We start from the raw sequence: 13,362 nt of genomic DNA, 5'->3' as shown, positions 1-13,362 counted from the left end.
TGTTATGCTTCTGTGACCAGTTTGTATCATATCAGTGGTATGGCACTTGGCAGTATTCCTGGTGACATTTTCATTATCAACGCCGTCTTCGTATGAAAACAAAGCAATATTTCTAATATCGATGTTCCAGCAGGGTAGAAGTTTACTGATTCATCCATAAATCAAGGCAAAATCGGGATAATACCACGTTCTCAAAATGGGAACCACGGTTGGTCAGAAAAAATTAAGCTCTTCGGAAGCAAATAGTGTAAGAGAGAAGACAGAGAGAGAGACACACACACACACACGTTTGTAACAGCGATTTGATGCATAATGCATTATTTGATTACATGCAATCAATTAAAACCTGTTTCGTTTGGTGGGTTCAATATAATTGAAAATGGTAAGAATTGCTTCGTATGTTTTTTTTGAAAATGAAAGAAATGGGAAATAATGTGAATACAAAAATAGCTTTGTATGATATTCACCGTTCACCCCCTATTCTAAAGGAGCAAATGTACTATGTAGCTATAAGCTATTAAAACTCATTTTTGCCCGGATGTATTCCTTAGTCTAGATATAACGATCAGAGATAAATTCATGAGGAGGGATTTCCGAAGACGTAGTAAACTATTAATAAATCAACTGTGATGATACGGATCAATTACAGATGCAGCCATGTTATAAATTGATTTATAAGATGGTTTAATCTTCACCACGTATACCTGTCGAAGAAGGATTGAGTATCTGAAACAGAGGTACACATGAACTTCACAGTGAGAAACACGAGACAGTAAGGTCGCCATATCTAGAAAAGCACAATTACCTCAAACCCAGAAAAATATTACTTAAATCAAGCTGGATAAATTCGCAATTAGAGTGGCCCATCTCAAGATCGTTTCCAGTGTTTTTTTCATGAAAGGAATGCATACATGCCACGGCGAGAGACGGTAAAGGGTGAATAGTTGTATATTAGTGGTTCTTTGAAATGACAGGAATTCTGCTAATCGTGTAGACATATTGGAATCGTTTCTGTATTTATGGGTCAACCACTTCGTACTAATATTCTCTTCGTATTCAGTCCAATTACAAGTGTGCTTCATCGTCCAGCTGGAACATGTCCATGTAGACCTGAGAGGTAACTTGTTTTACCGGGAGTTTATTTTATAACGCTGACCGTGAAACGTTCGTATGTCTGGCAGAAAGAGAGTCAGTGTTTACACTATACGCCTAGCTCCGAGGACGCAGTAACCCCGGTACATATATACGACAGCGGTAAACATACCAGTGTATATTTAGGTAACCTATATATCCATATAACTGAAGGTAAGGAATGCTAGAGCATTCATCGAGTTACTAGTCTATAACAGCCACTGTCACATTCTGATGTCGTCAATCAGATTGACCGCAGACACGGCTGAATACACCGAATGTGTACGGACCGCGACGGGTATGACCGCCGAAGACACCCCTCTCTGCTGGAGGTGTTGGAGCGTGCTCCCTACTGACAATGGTAGACGCGTCCCTTAGTGCAATTGTCAGACTTGACGAACGGAGAATGGACTTTACTCGATTCACCTGTGTATATCTCTGGTATATGTATATTCTATGTTTGATGTTCTCGGAAAATGATATCTAGTAACACGTACTAAAATACCGAGGATTTCAGAAACACCTGTTGAACCTTTAGGGGTATCGTGTAACAGCTATGTCAGATCTTGAAGAGTACGTTTTGATTGAATTTCCAGATTCTCGCGATGGGGAATTCGGACGGAAAGGGTATCTGTGTTTCCATTACCTTTGCTAAATATGTTTAAACGTCCTTACTTCAAATACAATCATCATTAAACAATCTGTTAAAATTCCAGACAATTACTAACCATTAAAATAAAGAATCTGACATGATGCTACATGTTGATACATACAAAAGTATGATGTTATCACTTCCAGCCCGATAATCCAAATTAAAATAAATTTTATGTAGATCGTAGAATATGTGTTTAAATGGTGCTCTTTAATTCCAAACAAATATAAGTTTTGGTTATACTTTGCTTAACATCCTATCAACAGAAATGATCATTAAATAACAGCGTTTCCATATTAACATCCTATCAATAGCAATGATCATTAAATAACAGCCTTTCCATATTAACATCCTATCAACAGCAATGATCATTAAATAACATCCTTTCCATATATGCAAAATACAAGTGTTTTCGGGAGGCTGAGATATATTCTGGTGAGATGCCAAATTTATAGTGCTACCTCACTGAATCATACTGCCAAAAACACCCAGCAAGACACCTTATACTGATGATGTGTAATATTCTAATAATGAAAACCATGTCACTCATAAACTCTGTAGAACTTGATATAAGGACACTACAGACTATTCAACATCAGCCGCTTACTTCGATCATACCACTAACCTAACCAATAGGGTCAGCTTCATGATAAGCATGATGATTTCAGTCCCAGTTGTTTAAATATACATAGGCGTATTGCCAACAATTTCCGTGGTGGATGTCAACTACTGACAGAGAATTTAGCAACACAAGGTTTCGAGAGATGGCGGTTGATGAAGATTATGGGAACGTTTTACATCATGATCTCCTTTTGTAATGTTTCTGTTCCGTATACAATCTGAATTCAGACGTGTTTGTGCTCGATACTAACTGATATGCCTAGTGGTTCTGTTGTCACCAACCTAACTCTCATTTAAGATTGTGACTTAACCTGGATTTGTCCTAGATTCGTATGGTAGGTTTCATAGATGAAGCAGATGCTTACTCATCAGGAGAACCTGGTCTTATTCTCCTTGTACATTTTCGGGAATCTCCATGTAAATCTATATTTTTGTTCATAGTTTGTTGTTGTTTAGCCAATTTAAAGTTTATACATTTGTTTTTTTCTTATTAAGACGTTATTTTTGTTGCTTTTGATGCAGTGAGATTTATTCAAAACCAGGTTGTGGATGTGGTTGTGAAGACATGCAGAAGATTTGGAGTCCTGACCCGACCAGTGAGGCCAGCATCCTGGTATGTTTTGATGGCCCGAACACGTCACCATGGACATGTTTCCTCCATGGTTTCCACCTACAACATAACCATAATGTTTTATGACCAAATTATTTTTTGTTATTCCCTTTGACACATTGCGACTACCTTTTAAAAGACTCTTGCATGTCTTGGCAAGAGATCGGGACCCAAAGCCTTCCTCTGTGGGTCGATTCTCAACACAAAAGCCAAAAGGAGGCAATGTCAAATGAGATATTCTGGAGAAAAGGTTAGTTAGAAAGAGGAGAATATCCCAAATGTAGTCACCTTTCACAAACGAATCACGCAATGTGGGCAGCAGGTACAATTCTAACAACAGATATCAAGTCAAACGCAGGCATTAGTATTTTGATGCCATGTTTCTAGTATAAAACAAATGTCAACTTTCGAATCCGATGTTGATGGTAATTTCGTTGTATCGCATGATTGTTATATTTTTAGCAATTTTCTTCACAGTGTTTCTAAATTACTATTCGACATATGCCGGGCGTGAACCCCATTTATCTTGTAGTTAAATAACATAATTATCCAACATGAACTCATCAATCAATCATTTATGGCCCAATTTCTATTGGATTACTTTTAAAAATATACTTATATACTAGTTACATACCATGCTATATGCAATGCTAAAGAAACGTGATTCGAATTTCCAAAACCCCCAAGTTTCCGCATCATACGAAGAGATAATATCCTCGTTATGGCGGATTAGTCGGCGCTGCTCCTCGAGGCCATTCATTGCGGAGACCCGCCGTCCTGGTTAGATCCCCGTGGACTAAAAATCATGTCAGCTTTTCAAACCAAATATCTGGTTTTATAAGTAGGTCGGGCACAGTAATAATGACTTGTTTACATATATATCAGACTCCAATTAGCCTCTATCTAGTCTTCATACCTCCCTTTGTACGACTGGATCCAAGTCATTTTACAATGTATGAAATGGACACGAATGTACATTTCAATTCGAGGCTGTAGAATTGATATGGACAACATAATTGTGTAAAGTATATCTAATAGGACAGCTAATTCATATTTCGGGAATGCTAGGGAAATAATGAAGGAATGCCAACTATATTTTGAATATGAAGAACTTTGAGTGCATGGCGGTAAAAATCGGGCATAGTCACGCATGTTATTAGATTTGTTTATTCCCTGAAATCGGAAGCGGAAATATCTGCATTGTGGGTAGGTTTGCTTTTGATTTTATGGATTTAACTTCTTCGCAACAGCCATGTTAATATGAGGACGGGTGTCAAGGAGAAACCAACAACCATGTTCATATGATGACGAGTGTCAAGGACACACCAACAGCCATGTTTATAGGAGGACGGGTGTCCAGAAGACACCTATAGAGGAAAACAAAGCACAGAAATATAGAGTGATGAGGAAGGATTAAAATCCTAAGTGTTGCAATGGGACAGAAGATCTATTTTGGTCTCTTCAATGTTTGTTAATTATAAACAGAAGACACAGAAGAAAATCCTCGAGTCTCTTCAATGTTTGTTAATTATAAACAGAAGACACAGAAGAAAATCCTCGAGTCTTTTCAATGTTTGTTAATTATCAACAGAAGACACAGAAGAAAATCCTCGAGTCTCTTCAATGTTTGTTAATTATCAACAGAAGACACAGAAGAAAATCCTCGAATCTCTTCAATGTTTGTTAATTATAAACAGAAGACACAGAAGAAAATCCTCGAGTCTCTTCAATGTTTGTTAATTATAAACAGAAGACACAGAAGAAAATCCTCGAGTCTCTTCAATGTTTGTTAATTATCAACAGAAGACACAGAAGAAAATCCTCGAGTCCCTTCAATGTTTGTTAATTATCAACAGAAGACACAGAAGAAAATCCTCGAGTCTCTTCAATGTTTGTTAATTATAAACAGAAGACACAGAAGAAAATCCTCGAGTCTCTTCAATGTTTGTTAATTATAAACAGAAGACACAGAAGAAAATCCTCGAGTCTCTTCAATGTTTGTTAATTATAAACAGAAGACACAGAAGAAAATCCTCGAGTCTCTTCAATGTTTGTTAATTATAAACAGAAGACACAGAAGAAAATCCTCGAGTCTCTTCAATGTTTGTTAATTATCAACAGAAGACACAGAAGAAAATCCTCGAGTCTCTTCAATGTTTGTTAATTATAAACAGAAGACACAGAAGAAAATCCTCGAGTCTCTTCAATGTTTGTTAATTATAAACAGAAGACACAGAAGAAAATCCTCGAGTCTCTTCAATGTTTGTTAATTATAAACAGAAGACACAGAAGAAAATCCGCGAGTCTCTTCAATGTTTGTTAATTATCAACAGAAGACACAGAAGAAAATCCTCGAGTCTCTTCAATGTTTGTTAATTATAAACAGAAGACACAGAAGAAAATCCTCGAGTCTCTTCAATGTTTGTTAATTATCAACAGAAGACACAGAAGAAAATCCTCGAGTCTCTTCAGTGTTTGTTAATTATAAACAGAAGACACAGAAGAAAATCCTCGAGTCTCTTCAATGTTTGTTAATTATAAACAGAAGACACAGAAGAAAATCCTCGAGTCTCTTCAATGTTTGTTAATATAAACAGAAGACACAGAAGAAAATCCTCGAGTCTCTTCAATGTTTGTTAATTATAAACAGAAGACACAGAAGAAAATCCTCGAGTCTCTTCAATGTTTGTTAATTATAAACAGAAGACACAGAAGAAATTCTCGAGTCTCTTCAATGTTTGCTAATTATAAACAGAAGACACAGAAGAAAATCCTCGAGCCTCTTCAATGTTTGCTAAATATAAACAGAAGACACAGAAGAAAATCCTCGATTCTTCAGGGGACTATTTTCAGTCGCCATCTACGACATCAGGCCTTATTATAGGGCTCTTCAACCTCCCTTGAACAGAAGACATTGGAGAAACCACCCCTGTCCAGCAGGGTTTGGGGGGGGGGGGGGGGGGCAGAATTAGTCGCCTCTTACGACATGCAGTGTGGTATAGCAGGCATATCCTTTACAACAGGTACCAACAAGTATAAGACCCTTTCATATTTTCATAATTCTAAGAATACTGTTTTTGGAAAATCAAACATAAAACATAATGAAGATTACCTAATTCAAGAAGGTAGCACGGGTTTGTAGTTCAATACAAGTACTTAGTATGCGTTTATACCTATACATATATTTTGTGATTTGTAATGTTGTACGCTTTCAAAACTTTTGAGAGTATCTGGGTTTTTTGGGGTTTTTTTTTTTGTCAAGTCATCGATCACACTCTTTACTCTCTCTATCTTGTGTCTTGCCAGTAGACATATTAGTTGTCATCCAGCAAACAGTCAATTGTTCATTTTTCAAAGCCGAAACTTATAATGCATTTAATAATATGCTCAAATATGAATAAGGTGTCGATGAAAGATGTATATATGCATGGGGAATTTATACTGTTGAGTCATTCATGGCAATGATACGCCAGCTTGTATGATCAATCATGGTATTTATACAGTGCATAAAGCATACGTGATCGAAATGGTCATATAATGGTAGTATGTTTTATCCACTAAATCGTCAACACAAATTATGTAACATAAGGGCACTTGATGTCGTTCAACAATGGTATTCGGTGCAGCACTTGACCTTAGCGGTAGTTATCAGTATAAAATCACCTATTTTAAGTAAGTTCATTCATATCTATATATGCCGATTTCAAGGTTATGTTTTCACATTAGGTACAAGAGGGTTTATATCAATATTTGCTATCTCATTGTGTCCTATCTTCTGAACTGGACCGTGTCTCACGCACCGGATATCGTCTTCCTATCCGTCAAAGTGAACAGTCCCAGAGTCACTGTGTCAGTAAGAGCAAAAGTATTTTGATATTGGTTTCCTTTGATAATACTATATTTTCTGAAATGACAATTAGGACAAACATGCATATGGCCTCACAACTAAACACAGAGGTGGGATCGGTACAATATTACCTATGGCCTCACAACTAAACACAGAGGTGGGATCGGTACAATATTACCTATGCCCTCACAACTAAACACAGAGGTGGGATCGGTACAATATTACTATGTCCTCACAACTAAACACAGATATGGGATCGGTACAATATTACCTATGGCCTCACAACTAAACACGGAGGTGGGATCGGTACAATATTACTATGTCCTCACAACTAAACACAGAGGTGGGATCGGTACAATATTACCTATGGCCTCACAACTAAACACAGAGGTGGGATCGGTACAATATTACTATGTCCTCACAACTAAACACAGAGGTGGGATTGGTACAATATTACTATGCCCTCACAACTAAACACAGAGGTGGGATCGGTACAATATTACCTATGGCCTCACAACTAAACACAGAGGTAGGATCGGTACAAATATTACCTATGCCCTCACAACTAAACACAGAGGTGGGATCGGTACAAAATTATCTGTGTCCTCACAACTAAACACAGAGGTGGGATCGGTACAATATTACCTATGTCCTCACAACTAAACAAAGAGGTGGGATCGGTACAATATTACCTGTGTCCTCACAACTAAACACAGAGGTGGGATCGGTACAATATTACCTATGTCCTCACAACTAAACACAGAGGTGGGATCGGTACAATATTCCGATGACCATAAAATAACAGGGTAAACTCGTAAATCAACATGATATTTTCGATTATGGTGAGAGAAAAAAAAAATAGAAAAAAATGCATGCGATAACGTCCTACTTATATCACAATACAAACAACTATACGACCTGAAACCCGGACATCACGTTGACTCAAAGCGTTAAATTGTGTATTTGTTCCTTGGTCATGTTTAATGCATAGGTAGATATGTACATTTCTACCACAATACGCTGTGTTATTCCACTCTCAAGCCATGGTATAAATGTGACGATTGTTGGATAAATATGACTTTCCGGTCTTTTGATTGGTCAAGAATTCGAACTTTGACCCAAGCTGCAATTGTTATTGACGTCACCGGTACACTTTATTTGCATACGCGAAATTAAACTTTGCCACGTTTCCCTTTGATTCAAGCCGATATTATTGTGGTAGAAACAGGTCACACGACTCGTGATTGTTGGATATGGAAATTCTTTTACACTCGTAAGTTATTTTTTAAAAGTTGCAAAAGACACTCGCTAAAGCTCGTGTCTTTTGCAACTTTTAAAAAATAACTTACGAGTGTGAAAGAAATTCCATATCCGACAACCACTCGTTTTGTAATATGGCGGGAATGTTTTCATAATTATCATTTGCCAATTTCCTGTTTCCCGCACAAGTACCCATCAGTGGGTAGACCTGTTCGTGCTAAATATAGCTCAGATGGGAAATTCCCCAGGCATTGCCGACCTGTTCGTGCTATTTATAGCACGAACAGGTCGGCAATATTTGCCTCCAATCACGCAACGTGTTACTTTGGACAACAGCCAATCCGAAGGCTGGAAACAAACGATTGTTCGGCATTACTTTGTTTACAATATTGCTGACGAGCTACCCCCACAACGTTTCGCTACAATAAACGAAGAGGAATTACAAGATATTTTGAAGAAAAAAGACTTGTTGAACATCCGGAAGAATACTTCAGGAGCAACAAGACTATTCCGGCCATATTTAAGTTCCAAAGGTCAGTCTGCATGCCGACTTTGAAAACATTAGTGAACATGATGTGGAATGGATCGAGCCTTGGGATATTTTTCATTCATTTTAGTTGGCCATATTACAAAACAGTTATTGCCTTTTGTGTTCGGTGTACACGAGACTATACGGACCTGGTCAAGAGTTTGTTCATCTCGGCCTGCGGCCTCGATGAACAAACTCTTGACCAGGTCCGTATAGTCTCGTGTGTCATGTATGTATTTTACCAGTCGGTAATTGTCGCTATTGTCCATACTGTAGGTCAATTAGTATAACGGAAGTCACTCACATGTTTGTATACTATAGCAATACTGTCCTACTATGCTAAGCGTTTGTATGACCATGATCGACGTATAATAAAGTGACTTGTACCAGGAATACGGTGTGGTGTTATGACATGGTGTCAGAATCCAAGAACATCGTCGCCCAGATACCAGCAAATGCATATCAAATAGCCCAGAATTGTCCTTAAAAACGGCTTTAACATGGCTATGTTTAATTTGGCTGGCGAAGTCCCAAGGATGGACTGGAATTCCGAAGACTTGGAAACGGAATGGAAAACATTCAAGCAACACGTGGAGTTCATGTTGACTGGACCACTAAAAGGTAAAAGCGAACTTGAAAAATGTAGTTACCTGATGATATGGGTTGGAGAGAAAGGTCGAAGTATCTATTCAACGTGGAACCTATCAGATGATGATGCAAAAAAGTTAACCTCGTACTACACAAACTTTGAGGCATATGTAAAGCCCAGGTCAAACGTAATATATAACAGATATAAATTTCAAACAAGAATGCAAGGCAATGACGAGCCCTTTGAACAATTTATGACAGATATACAGATTAAAGTGAAAGACTGTCAATATACCAATGAAATGCGAGAAGAAATGGTGAGAGATAGAATTGTGATAGGAATCAGAAACCCCAAAATTCGCGAGAAATTGATCAACATAGGATCTGATTTGACATTAGCCAAGGCTATAGATGTTGTGAGAACATACCAAGTATCACACAATCAAGCTAAAACTATGTCGTGTGTTAGCTCTACAACTGAAGTCAACGCCATACAAGGAAAGAACTTTGGAAGTAAACAAAATAAAAGAGGCAATACAACACATGTTCAGCCCTCGCGTAAAAACACTCGCACACCTTCAGAGCAAGAGTCGAAATGTTCAAGATGTGGTTATGTCATGAGGTCGACCCCACATAAATGCCCAGCAAAAGGAAAAACGTGCAACAAGTGTAAAGGGAAAGATCATTTCTCTAGTATGTGTAGAACTAAATTGAAAAAAGTACACGCTGTCGAGGAAGCCGCAGTCTATTATGACACGGACAACAGTGAGGCATCATCAGACGAACTCTTTGTCGGACACATTGAAATAAACAATGTAACTTCAGACGATTGGTCAGAAAATATGGATGTGTGTGGACAGAATATCACATTCCAATTAGACATAGGTGCACAGTGCAACATAATTCCGTACAACTTTGTCAACAAGATATCAAAAACCTGTGAAGTGAAACAACCACAATCTACATTGAGGTCATACTCAGGACATCAGATAAAATCTGAAGGTAAAATAACATTACCATGCACAGTGAATGATAAAATTTATCATCAGACATTTGAGGTTGTCCGAGGAAATATTAAAGCTATATTGGGAGCTCAAACCTGCTCAAAGATGGGATTAGTACAGAGAAAACAACCGTCGCAGGTGAATGAAATCAGGGAAACGTCTATCCCAGATGATATTAAGCATGATTATGGAGATATATTCAAAGGTTTAGGGTGTATGCCAGGCACTCACACAATCAAGACCGATAGTACCGTTACACCAGTTGTTGACGCGCCACGTAAAGTTCCGTTTGCACTCAAGGACAGAATAAAAAAGGAGTTGGACCGTATGGAACAGGAAGGTGTAATCGTGAAACAGGAAGACCCTACACAATGGGTTAATTCTATGGTGACTGTAGTAAAACCTAACGGAAAGATACGGATTTGTATAGACCCAAAGAACTTAAACAGCGCCATATTGAGAGAACATTTTCCGATGAAAACTGTAGAGGATGTTATCGCGAACATACCTCAAGCCAAAGTGTTCACAAAACTCGATGCTACTTCTGGTTTTTGGCAACTGAAACTTGATGAGGAGAGTAGTAAACTTTGCACTTTCAACAGCCCATTTGGGAGGTACAGTTTCAGAAGATTACCATTTGTTATAAAATCAGCGCCAGAAGTGTACCAGAGAGCCATTTCAGAAATGGTAAATGACCTAGCCTCTGTGATGCAATCGTCGATGATGTGTTGATATGGGGTGAAAACATTGAACAACATGATGAACCTTTGAAAAAAGTTCTTGACCGAGTACGAGAATACAATTTGAAATTGAGCCCAGATAAGTGCCGATTCCGTCAAACCGAGCTAAGTTACGTCGGACATAAACTGACAGATCGAGGTGTAAAACCAGATGACGAGAAAGTCCGGGCGGTCAAAGAAATGTGTCAACCTGAAAACAAGAAAGAACTTCAAACATTCCTAGGATTTGTTACATATCTTGGTAAATTCCTACCTAACCTCTCGGAGGAAAGTTCACCACTTCGGAAACTACTAGTAAAAGACACCGAGTGGATTTGGGAAAAGGAACAAGAGGATAGTTTCCAGAGATTGAAACAACTTGTGACTGAAGCACCAGTTCTCCGATACTATGATCCATGTAAAGAGATAACGCTAACTGTTGATGCTAGTTCTACAGGACTTGGAGCAGCATTGATCCAAGATGGACAGCCGATTGCCTATGCCTCGCGTGCGTTAACAGAAACACAACAGAGTTACGCGCAAATAGAAAAAGAAACATTGGCAATAGTATTTGGATGTACAAAATATCACCAATTTATATTTGGTCGAGAGGTCACAATCGAATCGGATCACAAACCGTTACAAGCGATATTCCGAAAACCACTCAACCGTGCTCCACCAAGACTACAGAGACTGTTGTTGACATTACAGAAATGTACTCTGAATGTTGTGTATAAGCCAGGGAAGACCATGTATCTTGCCGATGCATTGAGTCGGAGCTACCTAAAGGAGACCAGAGAGAACCTTGTTCCAGATATTGATATTGAAGTAAACCAGATTGTGTCATACTTACCAATTTCACCAGAGAAATATCAAGAGTTCAAACGCGAGACCTCAAAAGATGAAGCATTGTCACAGCTCAGAGAAATTATCATCAATGGATGGCCAGAGAACAAACATGAAATACCAGAGACAGCTCATCATTATTGGCCATTCAGAGACGAGCTATCATGTATAGATGGCCTACTGTTCAAGAGCCATACTATCATTGTTCTCAAAACATTACGTCGTGAAATGCTCAAAACAATCCATAGTTCACACCTTGGAATCGTAAAATGCAAATCGCGGGCACGCGAACTACTGTACTGGCCGGGGATGAGTTCTGAAATAGAGGACACAGTGTCAAAATGTTCAACATGTGCCACTAACTCTAGAAAAAATCCAAAGGAGCCATTATTAATGACGGAAAATCCGAACAGGCCATGGTCTGTTATTTCCGCTGACATATTTGAATTTCAAGGACATAACTATTTGGTCACGATTGACCATTATTCAAAGTGGCCGGAGTTGTCCAAATTAGACAATATGAGTAGCAAGAACACTATGTTATATCTCAAAAGCCAAATGTCGAGATATGGCATCCCTGACAAGCTCATTACAGACAACGGTCCACAGTTTGCTAATGAGGAGTTCAAGAAATTCTCAAAGACATATGGATTCGAACATACAACATCAAGTCCCAGATATCCGCAGGCGAACGGACAAGCTGAAAGAACTGTGCAGACAGTGAAAAACATATTTAAAAAATCTGAGGATCCATATAAAGGCTTGTTAGCTTATAGAAACACAGTCATTGAAGATCTAGGACTTTCACCAGCTCAAATGTTTTTTGGTCGAAGATTAAAAACAGATATATCAACAACAGCTCCACTGTTGTCACCTGATAAAATTCCAACATCTGATATCAAGATGAGACTGAAAATCAGAAAGGAAAAAGCCAAAATGTACTATGATCAGCATGCAGGTAAAGAATTACCTCCCTTGGACAACGGTGAAACTGTCATGTTTCAGAAGAATGAAAAATGGATACCGGCCAAAGTTGTTGCGAAACATTCAAATCCAAGATCTTACATTGTCGAAACTAGAAAAGGAAAGAAATGCAGGAGGAACCGAAAGGATATCAAACCAAGACGTGCGTCGTTTCCTGAAAACAATGAAACCGTGTCGCGATCGGTCAACATACCTGTAGATAGAGTTCCCAGGAAGGAAAAGTCTAAAGATTATGTAAAAGAACCAATAGCAACAAGATTTGGCCGCAGTGTAAAATTACCAAAGAAATTCCAGTAAAAGTTTTGTGAAAATTTAGTGAAAATTGGTGAAAATTCTGTGAAAATAGTAAAATTATATGAAAAGAGAAAATGCACACAGGAAAGAAATGAAACAAAATCAGTGAAATGTGCATTTGAAGTGTTGTGAGAATTATGTGTCACATTATATTCTTTAAATTGTGCAAAATATGCATAAATGTGTTATTCGCAGTTTTATTAATTTTTATTAATTTTTATTTGCTTAAAAGATTGTGTCGCTGAAGAATTACTTCAAAAAAATTATATCCGCTCGA

At 38.1% G+C, this 13,362-nt stretch overlaps 1 protein-coding gene across 1 annotated transcript; it reads left to right on the top strand.

Annotated features, from left to right (window-relative positions):
* Positions 1-9,150: 9,150 nt before the first annotated feature.
* Positions 9,151-13,088, top strand: LOC117339458 (uncharacterized protein K02A2.6-like). Its single transcript, XM_033901083.1, has 2 exons — positions 9,151-10,856; positions 10,943-13,088. Exons 1-2 carry the CDS (start codon positions 9,151-9,153, stop codon positions 13,086-13,088), a joined length of 3,852 nt encoding a protein of 1,283 aa, XP_033756974.1.
* Positions 13,089-13,362: the final 274 nt, after the last annotated feature.

Source organism: Pecten maximus, chromosome 1 (genome assembly GCF_902652985.1).
Source record: "Pecten maximus chromosome 1, xPecMax1.1, whole genome shotgun sequence".
NCBI lineage: Eukaryota > Metazoa > Mollusca > Bivalvia > Pectinida > Pectinidae > Pecten > Pecten maximus.
The sequence above is the reverse complement of the archived record's forward strand: the minus strand, read 5'-3'. Positions and strand labels throughout refer to the sequence as shown.